This window comes from Onychostoma macrolepis, chromosome 04, assembly GCF_012432095.1.
Source record: "Onychostoma macrolepis isolate SWU-2019 chromosome 04, ASM1243209v1, whole genome shotgun sequence".
Classification (NCBI taxonomy): Eukaryota; Metazoa; Chordata; class Actinopteri; order Cypriniformes; family Cyprinidae; genus Onychostoma; species Onychostoma macrolepis.
The window spans coordinates 34,815,251-34,835,657 of record NC_081158.1 but is presented as its reverse complement, the minus strand read 5'-3'; the positions used below and the strand labels follow the sequence as shown (position 1 = coordinate 34,835,657).

Genomic DNA, 20,407 nt, shown 5'->3' with positions numbered 1-20,407 from the left:
TTAACAATTAAAAAAAATGTAAATGTAATTATTTAATTACTATAATAGCTTAGAAACACGCTGAGTAACTGCAAAAAATGTGTAATAAAAACATGACTTCATATAATAATAATAATTATTATTATTATTACTATTATTAAGTCCAGGTTACTCGTCTTCCTTTAAGTTCTCTCTCATTAAGCTCTTTGTGATCGATTGCTATAGTAGGAGATTCTATCATTCCTCACAATTTCATCAGTACAATATTAATTTCTACATTATTATGGCTGCTCACTGATTGTGTTAATATTGAGCCAGTTCAAAGCCGTTGAGAGCTCTCTGGTTCAGTTAATGTTCAATATAATGATGTTTAGTTAATTATCTAGTCCGTTCTGCTACACATTACTATTACTATATTAAGGGTAACACTTGTACACACTATGCATGATCATTAATACATTATTTAGCATGTTTATTAAGCGTTTGTCATCGCCTGCTCCCCAATGTAGAACAGCATGTTCACCATAGATGTGTGTAGATATGATGTTTCCTATCATTATGAGGACATTAGGATGCACGCTCTCTGGTGGCTGGTGACTGTAGATTAACTGAGAGATGATTTATCCGTTCTGACGTCGGCGAATATGAATGTAAATGAGCGTCACGTTTTACACGTCTGTTGGTGGATGTTTGTCAGGCTGATGCTGTTGTCTGAGTGTTGCCATGGCAACAGCGGCTGAGAGGAGATTGTGCTTTTGTGTCTGTTGCCATGGCGACTGATAACTGTATCATCAGAGATGCAGAGAGGAAGGCGATGCTTTCTAATGCAGCTTACACACATGAAACCACATTTTCAGCTGACCTTTGACCCCTGGTGTCAGTGTTTCACGTGCTTCCAGAGCAGCTGCATATGGTGTCTAAGCAAAAAAAATTCCCAACACGTGTGATATAACCAATTAAAACGGTCAGGCGTGACATCGCGAGCTGTCAATCGTACGGGTTCACGGTGTCTGTTTGGTCACGCAGAACTATACGAGGAAATCTGTGAACCGAAGCAAAGCATTATGGGTACAGGTAATGTGTGAAGGTGTGAGAAATTAGAAACACAGAGGTTTTATCAGAACTCAGCCGTTCTTTTTACTCATTTACAGAAACATTAAAGTCTATAAATAGTGCTTTCATTTACACTGAAGGAAAACACTCCTGCTTTAATGAAACGTCAGAGTCCTTCAGTAACGTTCACCAACACGAGCAGGAGCGTTTACTAACTGCACAATACAGATCATAATGACGAATATACGTCTTTTCATGGCGAGAACAGAAATCAAAATCACTTATTCGGGGTTAAGAGCAACTCTAGTTTGATGCTGACATTCAGAGAATCAACGCAAGATTAAAATAATGGCATAAAGTAAAGTTTAAGACATATGTATTATTTACATTCTATTCATATGTACAACTAACAGAGCGCGTCATTTGTGCTGTGATGATCCGAGAGAGACGAGCGCGTCACATTCGATCCACGGCCCTGATGCCGCTGTCCACCGTCAGCGTCCCGAACCTGAAACACAAGATTTTTGCATCATTAATACTTGGACTGTCACAATATCACACCATCATCATGGCTATTGCATTATAAATATACATTGTCCTTTTAAAAAACACCCGAGATGGCTTGAAGAACACAAATAAACCATATACTGTCGCAATAGTGTGTTAAGCCAAACATATACAGCTATAATGGATGCCTTTGTCCATATAAGGGATTTCCTGGAAAGTCATTTGTTTTATTACTCCTATGAGTCTCTCTTGTGGAGCTTCTGTGCGAGAGCGCCCCCTAGCGGCGAGTATGAATGAAACAAATTACATGTGAGAGTTTAGCACTGTGTAGTTTTCATTTTATGATTCATCATCATGGTAATTTGCCATATATTGTGACACCCCTAATTAACACAATAATGATTTTTCATTTTTAAATATTACGATCATCATCACTATATATTACAAAACCCCAAATTACTACTGTTTTTGAACTGAATTGATCTGAATAATGACTCTACCGTCCTTTGTAGAGCTGAAATTTAATTTGTTTTATATTTGTGACCCTGGAGCACAAAACCAGTCTTAAGTCGCTGGGGTATATTTGCAGCAATAGCCAAAAATACACTGTATGGGTCAAAATTATAGATTTTTCTTTTATGCCAAAAATCATTAGGATATTAAGTAAAGATCATATTCCATGAAGATATTTTGTAAATTTACTACTGTAAATATATCAAAACATCGTTTTTGATTAGTAATATGCATTGCTAAGAACTTCATTTGAACAACTTTAAAGGCGATTTTCTCAATATTTAGATTTTTTTGCACCCTCAGATTCCAGATTTTCAAATAGTTGTATCTCAGCCAAATATTGTCAGATCCTAACAAACCATACATCAATGGAAAGATTATTTAGATATTGTATAAATCTCAATTTCGAAAAATTAACACTTAAGACTAGTTTTGTGGCCCAGGGTCACATTTGATGAATTTTGTAACATTAACACTGTTATTTTCCTGTGTCTGTATTGTATAAAGCGCAATAGAAGTCCAAGTAAATGTAAAGGTTCACCTCTCCAGGAACAGGTTGTTCTCCGCCAGCTCCTTCACGACTCCTTCCATTTCCTCCTTCAGCTTCTTCATCCTGTTAAGCAGAATTATGTGTTTATGATGCATTTTCACTGGATAACTTAACCCATTCTGCATATATATATTTTTTTTAATTTCCTCATTGTTGTACTATTTTTTATTTTTTTTGGGTTTATGCTTATTTTTGTTGTAGTATTTTATATATGTGACACCGTTGTTCCCTGAAGGAACTATGTTTCGTTTTTAACCATTGCCAAGCAATGTGCCAGAAAATGACAATAAAGTTGACTTTGACTTTGACCTGTTGTTAGATTACATACCTGATTATCATCGGCTCTGAATGTTTACGACTCTACGCTAATTTCTAAAATAAAATAACTAGGGCTGTCAAGTGATTAAAATATTCAAATCTAGTTAATTACATGACGCTTAATTAATCCAATTAATTGTGGATTGATTACACATCAATCAACTTAACAAAAAAGTAGCTTTAGAAATAAATATTTAGATTGAACACATTGCATGAATAATGATAATAATAAAATGAGTAGTGTTTTTTTAAAGCATACTGAAATGCATTTTTAAAAACAATGAAATTATACTCTAAATATGAAAGTAAATGCACCAGTAGGTGGCAACAAATCACTGCCTTAATGAGTGATTCACTCAAACGGCTAATTCATTCAGAAACTAATCAAGTGACTGTCTTTATGAATGAGTCACTGAATCACTGGCTCACTCGATTCATTAAAAACCACTGATTCATTCAGAAACCAATCAAGTGACTGTCTTTATGAATGAGTCACTGAATTACTGACTCACTGGATTCATTAAAACCACTGATTCATTCAGAAACTAATCAAGTGACTGTCTTTATGAATGAGTCACTGAATTACTGACTCACTGGATTCATTAAAAACCACTGATTCATTCAGAAACCAATCAAGTGACTGTCTTTATGAATGAGTCACTGAATCACTGGCTCACTCGATTCATTAAAAACCGCAGATTCATTCAGAAACGAATCAAGTGACTGTCTTTATGAATGAGTCACTGAATCACTGGCTCACTCGATTCATTAAAAACCGCAGATTCATTCAGAAAGCGAATCAAGTGACTGTCTTTATGAATGAGTCACTGAATCACTGGCTCACTCGATTCATTAAAACCAGATTCATTCAGAAACAAATCAAGTGACTGTCTTTATAAATGAGTCACTGAATCACTGGCTCACTCAATTCATTAAAACCACTGATTCATTCAAAACAAATCAAGTGACTGTCTTTATAAATGAGTCACTGAATCACTGGCTCACTCGATTCATTAAAACCACTGATTCATTCAGAAACGAATCAAGTGACTGTCTTTATAAATGAGTCACTGAATCACTGGCTCACTCAATTCATTAAAAACCGCAGATTCATTCAGAAACAAATCAAGTGACTGTCCTTATGAATGAGTCACTGAATCACTGGCTCACTCAATTCATTAAAACCACTGATTCATTCAAAACAAATCAAGTGACTGTCTTTATGAATGAGTCACTGAATCACTGGCTCACTCGATTCATTAAAAACCACTGATTCATTCAAAACAAATCAAGTGACTGTCTTTATGAATGAGTCACTGAATCACTGGCTCACTCGATTAATTAAAAACCACTGATTCATTCAGAAACGAATCAAGTGACTGTCTTTATGAATGAGTCACTGAATCACTGACTCACTCGATTCATTAAAAACCACTGATTCATTCAGAAACGAATCAAGTGACTGTCTTTATGAATGAGTCACTGAATCACTGGCTCACTCAATTCATTAAAAACCGCAGATTCATTCAGCAACAAAACACCGCTTCGTGAGCACAACAGTCGGCTCCAGAAGTAAATTGATTTGATTTTGATGATATTGAAAGTGATTTTAATGATAACTTATAAACGATTAAAGGACAGACCTACGGAGAGCTCTTGGGTTGTTAATCAGTGGTTTCAAATAAAAATGTGTAATGTTGGGATTCTCCTCGTAGACGGTCGGTTCATGGCTTACGGAAAAAATACTTCTGGAGCCAACTGCGTTGAAAAAAGGGGCGGCACTAATGCACTCTACTGTGTCTAAAATGTAATACAATAATAATTCTTATTTATTGAACTGTTGTAACAAATCACATTTGCAATGGTGCAGATGTTGGGGAAAAACAGCACTATATCATATCATATATAAATATAAGAATGGCATTTTTTGCCCTCATATCTTGAATTTCAGGCTCATATAACTGCATTCTATCATGTTCATCAGCAACTGCATCACTGTAAGATGACGGACAGGCTGCGTTTCAACAATTAATCACACCAAATTAAGGAAATAAATCGACAGCCCTAAAACTAACTCTTGGTAGGTTGATCTACTGTTATCCCAACAAACACAGAACGTTCCCCTAACGTTCCCATATGGTTATTTTTTGGGAACCAAATAAGAACGTTCTACCAGTATTCCCTATTGGTTCTTTTATTAATAACCCAAAAAGAACCTTCCCAGAACGTTCCCTGCAGGTTATTCTTAGTTGTCATAACCATATAAACTAATTAAAAATTTAGATTCAGATGTTTCTGATTATACTAATGCCAAAATGTGTATTTTTTAAAATCATAAACAAACTATTTTCGCAGAATTTCATGTCTGAAATAAGCTTTTAATAAAGTTAAAGCAGTCAAATCACATTATAATGATAATATAATTCCAATTTTATAAATTAAATTAAGTCAAGGTTAAGCGTACTCTGAAAATCATATTATAAACATTGGGTTTGTTTGTATGTTTCTTTACAGTCTTCCACGGAATTAAAAAAATTAATGATTTTGTTTTACTTACTGACTAACATTCATTTATTGATTTCTTTACTGAATAATTACTTATGATTAATATATTTATACGAGAGTAAATATTGTGATATCAGAGAGATTTGAAAACGGAACGTTCTATTTACGTTAAGAAAACCTTCCTGGCTAACCAACGGGGAACATTCTTGGGAACCAAAAATTGTTAGCTGGGATGATGCTTTTAGTCTGTAATGATCCGTCTGATCTGGACATGTGCTCATCTCTCACCCCAGCGTCATCTCCACCAGTGTGTTGGGACTGAGGTACGCCTGCGGTTTGATTCCTCCGGACGTCATGGGCACCATCTTCTGCGGTAACAGCTCCAGCAGCTGCACACATGAGAGCCGTTAGCGTCTGCGTGCCGTTACAGCGCAGCTAAACACACAGCACTTCCTGTTTACTCACTTTATACACACGCTGCATGAGGAGGGTCACTTCCTGTTCCATGCTGCTGAACTGACCAGTCAGAGACAGGAGGTGCTTCCGCACGTGATGGAACTTCCTGTAAGGAGACGTTCATGCATCAGTCACTGCGTGTGTCTGTCGGATCTCCAGAACATCTCGGACACAGTTTCCATGGCAACACAGCAGAAGAGCCATTGACACTGCGCTCGCGCACAGAATACAGTGGCGTACGAGAGGTCATGTGACAGGGATTTTACTGCGGTTGCTTACCTGTGGTAAAATCACCGTAAAGGCCCGTTCACACTAATGACAAAGACTATAATGTTAAAGTTTTAATAATCGTTCAAATACTGTAAGAACAGTGAGTTCACACCACAACTATACATTTATTGAATGAGCACTGTGCTACTATGTGACCCTGGAGCACAGAAGCAGTCTTAAGTCGCTGGGGTATATTTGTAGCAATAGCCAACAATACACTGTATGGGTCAAAATTATCGATTTTTCTTTTATGCCAAAAATCATTAGGTTATTAAGTAAAGATCATGTTCCATGAAGATATTTTGTAAATTTACCACTCTAAATATATCAAAACTTAATTTTTGATTAGTAATATGCATTGCTAAGAATTCATTTGGACAACTTTAAAGGTGATTTTCTCAATATTTAGATTTTTTTGCACCCTCAGATTTTCAAATAGTTGTATCTCAGCCAAATATTGTCCGATCATAACAAACCATACATCAATGGAAAGCTTATTTATTCAGCTTTCAGATGATGTATAAATCTCAATTTCGAAAAATTGACACTTAAGACTGGATTTGTGGTCCAGGGTCACATATAGTTATCGTTGTCTTTTCAGTGTGAACGTGTCTGAACACATGAACTCAAGCAGCTTGAAACAACAATATAATGAAAAACAACGATGAGTAAATCGATCCATGATTGAATAATAATTAGTGCTGTCAAGCGATTAATAGCGACTAATTGCATCCAAAATAAACTTTTGTTTACATTATGTATGTGTACTGTGTATATTTATTATGTATGTATGTATATATATATATATATATATATATATATATATATATATATATATATATATATATATATATATATATATATAAAAATAAATACACACTCATACAGTATATATTTTGAAAATATTTACATTTATATATTCATTTATATTTATATATTCATATTCTTATATTTTATATTATAAATAAATATATTTAATATATAAACACATTTTTCTTAAATATATACATGCATGTGTTTGTATTTATATATACATAATAAATATACACAGCATACACACTCTTATATGTGGCCCTGGAGCACAAAACCAGTCTTAAGTCGCTGGGGTATATTTGCAGCAATAGCCAACAATACATTGTATGGGTCAAAATTATAGATTTTTCTTTTATGCCAAAAATCATTAGGATATTAAGTAAAGATCATGTTCCATGAAGATATTTTGTCAATTTACTACCATAAATGTATCAAAACTTAATTTTTGATTAGTAATATGCATTGCTAAGAACTTCATTTGGACAACTTTAAAGGCGATTTTCTCAATATTTAGATTTTTTTGCTCCCTCAGATTCCAGATTTTCAAATAGTTGCATCTCAGCCAAATATTGTCCGATCATAACAAACCATACATCAATGGAAATCTTATTTATTCTTATTTATTCCAAAATTGACACTTATGACTGGTTTTGTGGTCCAGGGTCACATATTATGTAAACAAAAACTTTTATTTTGGATGTGATTAATCGCGATTAATCATTTAACAGCACTAATAATAACATTTATAGCTGTTATAATCATTTCTAGCTGGACTGTTTGGATCACAGGTGAGCTTCAGTGAGCTCTAGACTGCTGAACGAGAGCCTCTTACTTCATCCACTCCTCGCTCTTGGAGATGAAGAGGCGATATTTCATGGCGCACTCGTCTGTGAAGAGCGCCCGCGCTTTGGTGGCGTGAAGAACCAGCTTTTGCCTGCAGAAAGCAGAGCGATTCGTGTCATCATGACTCACACGTCACATGCATTCAGTTCTTCAGCTACAGCGAACACACACGATACTCACTTGTCAAACTTGTGGATTTGTTCTTCATTATAAGGCAAACCTGAGGAGATAAGACACGTCAAACACATAAAAAGCAAACAAGCGCTAATGAGATCTCAGGAGCTCTCAGACTCACGTCTCTCGGCCTTGTCCTTCTTGAACTGCTGGTAGATGCTGCTGATGGCATCCAGCAGCACCTTGATCTTCTCAACACTAGACGAGAGACAGAAACACGGTCAGCAACCAGAAACTCAAGTTCACTGCAAAACATAATGTTCTTCTTCTGTATTTTTGTCAGGGCTATTATAGTCAACTAAAACTGAAACCATAAAAAAAAATATTTTCCATTACTTGAAACAAAATAAATGTTAGCTGAAATAAAATAAAATATAAAATTTTTAACTTATTTTATTTTAGTTTTTTCATTTTCATTTAGTTTAATTTGATGGTCTTAAAATAAATAAAGCTAAAACTGAACACACAACACACACACACAAAAAAAAAAAAAAATTAACAAATACTATAATAATAATCGCAATTATACTAAAATAACAATATTTTTTGTCTTGTTCTCCAGTACAAATATCTAAACATTCTTAAATCACATTTACTGGATTAGCAAAATGACTTAAAATATTAAGTGTTGTTTTCTGACAGATTTATCCAAATTAATTTTTACTCTTTTTTTTTTTAGCTTAATTTTGATATTTTATTCAGTCACTTTGCTTCTCCGGTACATTTATCCTGATTTTATTTTCCTTCACCTAAAGTTGATTTTGTTTCAAGTAATGAAAATGTGTTTTTTTTCTAAGTCACTTTGGATAAAAGCGTCTGCTAAATGAATACATTTAAATGTAATTTAAGGATGTTTAGATATTTGTACTGGAAAACAAGACAAATGTAATGAGGAAGAACCTGATTTTTTGCATAGTTATGAATAGCGTTTTCCCCGTTTGTTTTGAGGAAATGCATTGTTTTGTTCTCCAGTGTAATGAACGCTGAAGCAGTGACACTCACTTCCTGTCCTCCGGGTGCGTTCCCACTTGCTGCGTCCACGTGTCGGTCAGACTTCCTCCCGGCAGGAACATGCTGCTGATGTCCTGTAGCGTTTGCTCCATGGAGCCCAGAGAGCTGGAGAGCTGCACACAGAGCAGACAAGATGAACACGCTTTCATGAAGAGCTCACGTTTTTTTCAGTATTTTGACTTCAGGGTATCCCTGAGGGGAAAACATTTCATTAAGAGTGTTGCAACAAAGTTCTTAACTGTCACATAAGTATTCATACTAAGTGTTTCACTGTAGTTTCTGGCAACATACGTCAATGGGTGCCGCGGTTGCTATAGTTACTACATCTCTCAATAAACAGAACATAACGGAAAAACCACAGTTGTACTAATATATATGTGACCCTGGGCCACAAAACCAGTCACAAGGGTGAATTTTTTTATTTATACATCATCTGAAAGCTGTTTGTTATGATCGGACAATATTTGTCTGAGATACAACTATTTGAAAATCTGGAATCTGAGGGAGCAAAAAAATCTAAATATTGAGAAAATCACCTTTAAAGTTGTTCAAATGAAGTTCTCAGCAATGCATATTACTAATCAAAAATTAAGCTTTGATATATTTACAGTAGGAAATTTACAAAATATCTTCATGGAACATGATCTTTACTTAATATCCTAATGATTTTTGGCATAAAAGAAAAATCGATCATTTTGACCCGTACAATGTATTTTTGGCTATTGCTACAAATATATCTGTGCAAGACGCAGACTTGGCAACACTGTGGCAGCCTTAAAGGATAGTTCACCCAAAAATTAAAATTTTGTCATTAATTACTCACCCTCATGTCGTTCAAAACCCGTAAGACCTTCGTTCATCTTAAATCAAAATATCTTAATTTGTGTTCCGAAGATCTTACAGGTTTGGAACGACACGAGGGTGAGTAATTAATGACAAAATTTTAATTTTTGGGTGAACTATCCCTTTAAGGTTCCTTAAGTTGACCCTTAGGTTTTTTTTCTTGCAAGCCAAGTTTCACTAAGGGTTCCCTTAACTTTACAACTAAGGGATTTCTTAGCTTAAGGTCTTTCATGCAACCGGCGCAGACATTGAGAATCATCAGCATCTCACCCGCATCACCTTCTTCCTCGTGTCCCGGATCTCATCGTACTCCGCCGACAGGAGGTTTCCCTGCATCAGAACCTCACACCTGAAACACACACACACACACACACACACACACACACAGGGAAGATGAAGATCTGGCGAGATCTCGCTCAGAGCTCCGTCTGAATCACGCGTCACTCACAGCTGCTCGATTCGCTCCAGCGTCTGGCTGCAGTAGTTACACATGTGAATCACCTCCGTCTTCTTGTGTGCCGTCTCACTGTACTCGTCTCTGATCAGCTCGCTGAAACACAACGTTCATATAGCGCTTACAGACAGCTTCACACAAATAAACAGGAAAATAACAGTGATAAGGCTGCAAAAAAGCTGTAAAGCAGCTGTACAGAAGACAATAGAGTCATTTTTCAGAATGATTCAGTTCAATCAGTTCAGTTAATGCTGCAAATTCTTCACTAATGAAATGAATTTCAGCTGTAAAGCAGCTCTAAAGAAGACAATAGTCATTATTCAGAATGATTCAGTTCAATAACAGTGTTAATGTTGTCAGTTTCTGTTGTGCAGCAGCTCTACAGAAGACAACAGTGAATCAATTCAGTTCGCTTCATCAGCGCGAGTCGCTTTGATTCGTTTGATTCATGAACTCACATCAGGCCTCGGACGCCTTTCCTCACCAGCTCCTGGTACAGAAGCAAAGAATCGGACGTCTTCCACAGATACCCAACATCACCTGCGAACGTCTTGAAACAAACACAACCAGCAGTGATTAAAATAAACAATATTTCTGACCAAACTCAGATACAGAGACTCAGCACTGTGCATCTGATTTCACTAAATCGTTTCTTACCTTGGCGTAGCTGGCGTCCAGATCCAGATCGTAGCGCGGCTGTACTTTAGGAGGGCTGGCTGCAAACACAGGCCATCAAAAGGATTTAATTACAGAATAAGAATGCTGTAGTCTATTCCAGATTTTAGGGACCTATTCTGGAGAAGCTGAACACACAGCACCAGATGGGACTTTGGGAGATGGAATAGCAAATAATTATATACAAGTACAAATATGTATGTATGTATGTGTGTGTGTGTGTGTGTGTGTGTGTGTGTGTGTATATATATATATGTGTGTGTGTGTGTGTGTGTGTGTGTGTATATATATATATGTGTGTGTGTGTGTGTGTGTGTGTATATATATATATATATATATATATGTGTGTGTGTGTGTGTGTGTGTGTGTGTGTATATATATATATATATGTGTGTGTGTGTGCATATGTGTGTGTGTGTGTGTATATATATATATTTATTATACACACACACACATATACATATATATATATATGTGTGTGTGTGTATATATATATATACACTTAAGTTTTCTTAGTTAAGAACATGGGTTGGAGCTCTTAATTTTGAACTCTCATAGTGCACTAGATTGAATAATTTAACTTTAAAATGTAAAAATTTTAATTTTTCCCAATTTTTAATTTGTCTTTTTTTCCTTTTAAAATAATCGCAATAAATATCGTATCGTGGACTTCATATCGCGATAGTATCGTTTTGTGATATTTTGATATTGTTACATCCCTAGTTATTAGCGAACATGGCATTACTGTGGGCATCGTCAGACTCACGGTCCTCAAACAGCAGGCCGACGGTGTTGACAGGGTCTCTGCTCAGCAGCATGATGGGATTCTCTCTGGAGGTCTTGGGGAAGATCTGAGCCTGCCGGTTGGGGTCGAGGATGAGACGTCGGCCCTCGTACAGAAAGTCCTGATGGGACGGCATTATGTTGGTCCGTCTGAAGAGCAGCTCCTGAAAGAGATTCGCCCTGGACGGAGAGGAAATATTGCACGACACAGATTACAAACAAATAAATCAACTGAATAAATGGACATAAAATGATCTTTACATTAGCATGAAGATGACTGCAGAACGAAAAGACCTGTGACACATTTCTGTGTTTTTTTTACTAGCAAAAGTCGTCAAACAATTGAAGCACAAATATGACTGCTTTTGTGCTCCAGGGTCATAAGTAGCACAGGTATATCTGTAGCAATAGCCAAAAATATACTGTTTGAGTCAAAATTATTGATTTTTCTTTTATGCCAAAAATCATTAGGATATTAAGTGAAGATCATGTTCCATGAAGATATTTTGTAAATTTCCTACCATAAATATACCAAAACTTAATTTTTGATTAGTAATATGCATTGCTGAGAACTTCATTTGCACAACTTTAAAGGTGATTTTCTCAATATTTAGATTTTTATTTTTTCAGATTCCAGATTTTGAAATAGTTGAATCTCGGCCAAATATTGTCCAACAAACCATACATCAATGGAAAGCTTATTTATTCCGCTTTCAGGTGATATATAAATCTCAATTTCAAAAAATTGACCCTAATGACTGGTTTTATGGTCCAAATAGTTTTAACATTTGTTATTTATTTACATAGCAGCTAATGAGTCTGAAGACTCAAACGTTCACAGAAAATAGCTTATTGCACACCGGAATGGTGAACGAAAACTACAACAAATATAATTTTTGCATTCCCATTTATAATTACTTTGATATGGAAGCTTTTTTCCGCCACTGAATTTAAAAAAGCCTTTTTATCTCAAATTTGAGGGGCAAAAAAAAAAGTAAAACAAAACTGCAAGATTTAAACTCAATCTGAGTTTCTATCTTAAAATTGTGACTTTCTTCCTCTGAATTATGAATTTACATCTCACTATTCTTTTGTTTCTGCAATGGAATAAAAATTTTAAAAAGGTATTTACGACTTTTTATCTCACAATTCTGATTTCTTTCATAAATGTGAGATGTTAACGTGCAACTGCACTAAATTGCAAACTTCTAATTCTGAGAAGAAAAGTCCGAATTGTGAGATAAACAGTCATAATTATTATTATTATTTTTTTTTTAATTCGGTGGTGGAAATGGGTTTGTCAACATGTCAAATATGCAGTAAACTAACTAGTTTTTCTGTAATTAAAACACAAAATAAAAATGAAAACATAAAACAAAGTGCATTGTTGCAGTGTGTGATGAAGAGTTGTGTGTGTGTGTGTGTGTATATATATATATATATATATATATACACACTTAAGTTTTCTTAGTTAAGAACATGGGTTGGAGCTCTTAATTTTGAACTCTCATAGTGCACTAGATTGAATAATTTAACTTTAAAATGTAAAAATTGTAATTTTTTCCCAATTTTTAATTTGTCTTTTTTTTTTTCCTTTTAAAATAATCGCAATAAATATCGTATCGTGGACTTCATATCGCGATAGTATCGTTTTGTGATATTTTGATATTGTTACATCCCTAGTTATTAGCGAACATGGCATTACTGTGGGCATCGTCAGACTCACGGTCCTCAAACAGCAGGCCGACGGTGTTGACGGGGTCTCTGCTCAGCAGCATGATGGGATTCTCTCTGGAGGTCTTGGGGAAGATCTGAGCCTGCCGGTTGGGGTCGAGGATGAGACGTCGGCCCTCGTACAGAAAGTCCTGATGGGACGGCATTATGTTGGTCCGTCTGAAGAGCAGCTCCTGAAAGAGATTCGCCCTGGACGGAGAGGAAATATTGCACGACACAGATTACAAACAAATAAATCAACTGAATAAATGGACATAAAATGATCTTTACATTAGCATGAAGATGACTGCAGAACGAAAAGACCTGTGACACATTTCTGTGTTTTTTTTACTAGCAAAAGTCGTCAAACAATTGAAGCACAAATATGACTGCTTTTGTGCTCCAGGGTCATAAGTAGCACAGGTATATCTGTAGCAATAGCCAAAAATATACTGTTTGAGTCAAAATTATTGATTTTTCTTTTATGCCAAAAATCATTAGGATATTAAGTGAAGATCATGTTCCATGAAGATATTTTGTAAATTTCCTACCATAAATATACCAAAACTTAATTTTTGATTAGTAATATGCATTGCTGAGAACTTCATTTGCACAACTTTAAAGGTGATTTTCTCAATATTTAGATTTTTATTTTTTCAGATTCCAGATTTTGAAATAGTTGAATCTCGGCCAAATATTGTCCAACAAACCATACATCAATGGAAAGCTTATTTATTCCGCTTTCAGGTGATATATAAATCTCAATTTCAAAAAATTGACCCTAATGACTGGTTTTATGGTCCAAATAGTTTTAACATTTGTTATTTATTTACATAGCAGCTAATGAGTCTGAAGACTCAAACGTTCACAGAAAATAGCTTATTGCACACCGGAATGGTGAACGAAAACTACAACAAATATAATTTTTGCATTCCCATTTATAATTACTTTGATATGGAAGCTTTTTTCCGCCACTGAATTTAAAAAAGCCTTTTTATCTCAAATTTGAGGGGCAAAAAAAAAAGTAAAACAAAACTGCAAGATTTAAACTCAATCTGAGTTTCTATCTTAAAATTGTGACTTTCTTCCTCTGAATTATGAATTTACATCTCACTATTCTTTTTGTTTCTGCAATGGAATAAAAATTTTAAAAAGGTATTTGCGACTTTTTATCTCACAATTCTGATTTCTTTCATAAATGTGAGATGTTAACGTGCAACTGCACTAAATTGCAAACTTCTAATTCTGAAAAGAAAAGTCAGAATTGTGAGATAAACAGTCATAATTATTATTATTATTTTTTTTTTAATTCGGTGGTGGAAATGGGTTTGTCAACATGTCAAATATGCAGTAAACTAACTAGTTTTTCTGTAATTAAAACACAAAATAAAAATGAAAACATAAAACAAAGTGCATTGTTGCAGTGTGTGATGAAGAGTTGTGTGTGTGTGTGTGTTGCACGCATACTCACGTGTTGTATGTGTGTATGTAGATGTGGTGAAGCGTGGCCTGCTGCAGGCTGAACACATAGACCACGATGCGGTGTAAGATATCGCTGGTCTCGGCGAAGAACTGGTCGAAGCCCCAGCATTTCTCCTGGTCTGCTTCGAGGATGTTGGCCAGCACTGGAGTGAGGAGACTCTGAAGACCCCTGAGACACACAAACACACATCAGACACGCGTCTCTAAAGGCATCAGACGGTCTGGAGACTCAGACTCACTTGGAGAGGCTGCAGGAGATCGGCATCTCTGAGCTCCACTCGATCTTCCCGTTCTCAAACTTCTGATGGCCCGAGATCGCGCCGGACGGCTTCTCTGTGATGATCTTATACCTGCCAGATCAACAACAATCAGCATCTAGACAATATGGATGTAACGATTCACTCAACTCATGATGCGGTATGATTTACAGTACTGATTTCACGATACGATTTTCTCATCATTTTTTTAACAAAATGAGATTTAAGACAAAATATAAATGAAAAGATGTCCTTTTATTATTTCTCAGACAACATGCTGCACATTTCTTTGTGAAACTGAAATACAGTATATCATGAGGTGCCTCATTACATCCCTACTAGCCAAACTAGGGCTGGGCGATCTTTCTGATTTAATTCATTAATCAAATGTTATGTTTTTAATAAATATATATTTTTTAAATCGAGTGATTTTGAAACAAAATATTAGCAAACTTTGTTTCCATTAAACCATGTTTCTGTCAAATAAAACAGTTGCCATGCCAACTTGCTACTGTAAACAAAGTCTTGCAACGCTTGCTCCGCCTCCGGGCTCTTCTGATTGGTCCACTGTTTTGGAACTGACATCAATGAGCGGCGCTGCGTGTAAAAGTTGAAATTATTTTAATTTGACACAGCGTTTTTAAAATGTAGCGTTTGTGTGCAAGACACTGCAAGAGACGCGAGAGCAATGGTCATACACGTCCGTCTAGCGCGTGTTTATATGTAAAAACATTGAAAAAGTAGCGCGTTAAAATGGAAAAATGCATTCTATGCCGGTTTTATACCCTATAGTGAACAGTGTCAAGCGTCAAATTACAAAACGTATTATGATATTTTATAATCAAAACTTTTTATGATCTTGACAAAATACATACTGTTGGGAAAGACCCGAGTCTCAAGATTCCAAGATTTTGTGATAGAAGTAATACTGTGGAAGAAGTGTATAAATTTGTGACAGGAAATTGCGTGAAAAAAAATTAAATGGAATTTGGATGTCACCCGGTGGCTATTTTTGGTATAACGCCTAAATAAAATCTCACAGAAACCTTAATTTTTTTAGTTTTTAATATCAACTTCAAATTCGGAACATAACTTATGGCTTTATGATATATCAATTTTATATTAAAAATATTTTGTAAAATATTTATTCAAAAAGTGGGGGGTCATTTGTTTTACATCTACACCATGTTGAAGTTCATGTGAAGTTCTATTCACTTAGAATTGAACTTTCTTTAACCAGATGGTTAATAAAGAGGATTTTACTTATTATGTTTTTAAGTTCACTAAAAATTTTAATATAAATCTTGAATAGTCCAGCACCGAGTCAAACATGTCAATCTGAAGTGTGCTTGATGGCACTCACATGACTTCTTTGTTCCTGCGCGGCCCTTCGTACGGTCTGAACGGCAGGCTGCCGGTGGCGGCGTGATAAAACGTGACTCCGATGCTCCACAGATCCACCGTGGCTCCGTATTTCTTCTGGTGGTCTTTTCTCAGCACGGCTCGCTCGTACATGTCCGGATGCTGCAAAAACACACCGAGAGATCAGCGAGGATCGTGAAACACGGGCGTCATGTTTCCCATCATCCTCAGCTCACCAGATACTCCTCTGTGCCGTAAAGCGACACGAACTGCTCGTCGTCTTCCAGCTCACGCGCGGCTCCGAAGTCGGTCAGTTTGTAGACGGATCGTCCGTCTTCTCCGATCACACGCATGATGTTCCCAGGCTTGATATCTCGATGGACGATCCCGTACTCTCTCAGATGATTCATTCCCGCCACTGTCACAAACAGCAGCAGCAGCACTGAGAAACTCGCAAAAATAAAGCTACGAAAAGGGAATTTCACCAAAGAAACGTTCACACAGAACGCGTATTTGCATCTAAAAACGTGCGAGAATGGTTTTTAAAAAAAGCACAGCACAGAACGCATTCGTCTAGCCATATCAAATAAAAAAGTCATACACGTCCATCTAGCGCGTTTACGTAGTAAAACAATGGAAAAGTAGCACAATAGCGCAAAAAATTTTTAATTTCGCACTGTATAATGCCTCCTCTGCCATGTTGCCATCAAATAAAACAGTTGCCATGTCAACTTGCTACTGTAAACAAAAGCTCGCAACACTTGCCCCGCCTCCAGGCTCTTCTGATTGGTCCACTGTTTTGGAACTGACACCGCTGCGCGGCACTGCGTGTAAAAGTTGAAATTCTTCTAACTTGACACGGCATCTTAAAAACACGACACTCATGTGTGAGAAGCTGCGAAAGACGTCCATCTAGCGCGTTTACATAGAAAAGCTGTAGCGCAATAGCACATATAAAAATGCGAAACGCAGTGTTCAGGAATGGCTTTAAAAAAATAAAAATATTGCACTGCATAATGCCTCCTCTGCCATGTTGCCATGCCAACTTGCTACTGTAAACAAAAGCTGGCAACACTAGCCCCGCCTCCAGGCTCTTCTGATTGGTCCACTGTTTTGGAACTCTAAATCTAAAGAACTTTTTCCACTGAATCTAGAACTTACCGACATCCTGCAGAACGATGAGGAACTCGTCTTCCGGGAGTCCGTAAGCGTTGGTCGGTTCCTCGAGAACCGTGTAGAGACTTCCGCACGGACAGTACTCCATCACCAACACCTTATGACGCGTGTTCGACTGACACACAACACATTCAACAAATGATCATCATATTTCTGAATGACAAGAACACAAAACAGTGACCTGTGATGCTCATAGTTTGGAGCAAACAGGTATTACAGGTGTTACTTGTGAAAGTAAAACAGGGAAGAGTTTTCTCCAAATCTGATGAAGAAACAAACTCTTGGATGGTCTGAGATTGAGAACATTTCCATTTTTGGAGAAACTATTCCTGTGTATAAGCTGCATTTGACATAAGATGTCTAAGATGAGATCGATACAAGACTGCGTCGGTCTCACCTCCTCCTCAACGGCGAAGAGCTTCACGATGTTTTTGTGGTTGAGTTTTTTCAGCACCTCAAACTCCCTCATCTGGACGTCCAGCGGACGCAGGAAGCTCAGGTTATTAAACACTTTGACCGCATAGAGATCACCAGTTTTCTACAGACACACAGCGAGATTTTCAATCACGTTACATCACTCGCAATAAGTAAACACTGGTAAAACGTAAACGAATCATTCAAAAGATTCACGCCACCTCTGTACAGCACAATGTAGCTGTAGTTTACAACACAAAGCAAATTAAATATATACAGTGTAATATCAACATAAACACACAGATACCTTGTGTCTACCGCGGTAAACGTTGGCTGTGGCTCCCTGACCCAGCAGGTCAGACATCATCCACAGGTAGTTCGCCGTACTCTGCATGATGACTCTATAGATTCACCTGGAAACACATTTGCATACATTACATATTCATGAGGAGCAGGTGGATTCAATCAAATTCCGAAAACACAAATCAAATACACAAACAACAGCATCATCGCGGAAGAACTTCACCATATGTGACCCTGCAGCACAAAAGCAGTCATAAGCAGCTCAGGTATATTTGTAGCAATAGCCAACAATACATTATATGCGTCAAAATTATCAAATTTTCTTTTATGCCAAAAATCATTAGGATATTAAGTAAAGATCATGTTCCATGAAGATATTTTGTAAATCTCCTACCGTAAATATATCAAAACTTTTTTTTGATTAGTAATATGCATTGCTAAGAATTCATTTGAACAACTTTAAAGGCGATTTTCTCAATATTTAGATTTTTTTTGCACCCTCAGATTCCAGATTTTCAGACAGATATTGTCCCATCCTAACAAACCATACATCAATGGAAAGATTATTTATTCAGCTTTCAGATTATGTATAAATCTCAATTTCGAAAAATTGACACTTAAGACTGGTTTTGTGGTCCAGGGTCACATATTTGTAGCAATAGCCAACAATACATTGTACGGGTCAAAATTATCCATTTTTCTTTCATGCCAAAAATCATTAGGATATTAAGTAAAGATCATGTTCCATGAAGATATTTTGTAAATCTCCTACCGTAAATATCTCAAAACTTCATTTTTGATTAGTAATATGCATTGCTAAGAATTCATTTGGACAACTTTAAAGGCGATTTTCTCAATATTTAGATTTTTTTGCACCCTCAGATTCCAGATTTTCAGCCAGATATTGTCCCATCCTAACAAACCATACATCTATGGAAAGCTTATTTAAAAAAATGGACCCTTATGACTGGTTTTGTGGTCCAGGGTCACATATAACGTACTATAGTATATTTTCAGATACCATAGTATTACCATCTGATACTATGGCAGCCCAGCTGTTCCGTTTCGTAACGCTTTAGCTTTCGGTTTCCCGAAAAACAGTGACATTCACACCAAAACTGACAAAGCACAAGTGTAATCGCAGTTAATATGATGATAACGTGTAATGAGGATATTGTGAAATCAGCTGCGGGATTTATGTTTCGCCGTGACGTCACAGATCTGCGGGAATTTCCCGCATCAGCGCGTGATCCTTTCTGCATTTTCGCATGAAAATAGAATAAAATCACTTAAAAGAGACATAAAAGCAGAAGCGAGAGCGAATCGTGTGGTTCAGACCATCTGTACGGGTGTTTATAACACCGAACCGAGTGAAACTGAAAGTACATTAAATATCCGACAGAATAAAGCGGTTTAATTAATTAGAATAAAGCGGTTTAATTATCGCAATCTTGAGATATGAATGAAGAAACCGACGAATATCCAACACTGAGCGCGCGCCTTATGTTTTCTATGCGATAAATAAATAAATACACTTCGATCAAAACATTGCAATGGTACGTCGAACATCAGATTAATCACGTAAACACAGCGATAATAGATTACGAATAAGAATTAGATGACATGAGGATTATATGATGTATTTTAAGCTCGTATTTGATGTTTATTTTCTCACCCCGAGAGCACGAAAGCCTCTTCCGTTTTCCGTGTTTTCATCACATGAGGGACGCAGAACGACGCGGGCTGTGTTCGCAATACCACACTACCGTACTACCCGTACTACCCGTACTACTTCTGCAGTATCGATGGTTTTTTTTTTTTTTTTTTTAGTGCGCAGAAAGTAAAATGTTAATAGCCCTCAACGTTTATCGTTTTGTGCAAAGTTTCACGTAATATTTTAATTAAAGTATATACACTGTGTCCGCTAAGTAGTATGCTACTGTTCCATTGGGA

At 36.4% G+C, this 20,407-nt stretch overlaps 1 protein-coding gene across 4 annotated transcripts; it reads right to left on the bottom strand.

Moving 5' to 3' along the window:
• Nucleotides 1–1,091: 1,091 nt before the first annotated feature.
• tbk1 (TANK-binding kinase 1) lies at nucleotides 1,092–20,220 on the bottom strand. Of its 4 annotated transcripts, none has more exons than XM_058773683.1 (21): nucleotides 20,130–20,220; nucleotides 18,459–18,564; nucleotides 18,135–18,275; nucleotides 17,723–17,852; nucleotides 16,798–16,979; nucleotides 16,563–16,723; nucleotides 15,182–15,292; nucleotides 14,932–15,111; nucleotides 13,474–13,670; nucleotides 10,947–11,005; nucleotides 10,748–10,839; nucleotides 10,284–10,385; nucleotides 10,106–10,184; nucleotides 8,984–9,105; nucleotides 8,103–8,179; nucleotides 7,988–8,027; nucleotides 7,797–7,898; nucleotides 5,891–5,987; nucleotides 5,714–5,814; nucleotides 2,594–2,665; nucleotides 1,092–1,540 (listed from the first exon to the last, which is right to left on the bottom strand). In XM_058773683.1, the coding sequence occupies exons 2-21, from the start codon at nucleotides 18,543–18,545 to the stop codon at nucleotides 1,489–1,491; spliced, it is 2,184 nt and encodes a 727-aa protein (XP_058629666.1). In that variant the 5' UTR covers nucleotides 18,546–18,564; nucleotides 20,130–20,220; the 3' UTR covers nucleotides 1,092–1,488. The 4 variants fall into 4 exon arrangements, with proteins under 4 accessions (XP_058629666.1, XP_058629669.1, XP_058629668.1 ...); XM_058773686.1 differs by having other exon boundaries at nucleotides 7,988–8,009; XM_058773685.1 differs by having other exon boundaries at nucleotides 10,115–10,184.
• Nucleotides 20,221–20,407: the final 187 nt, after the last annotated feature.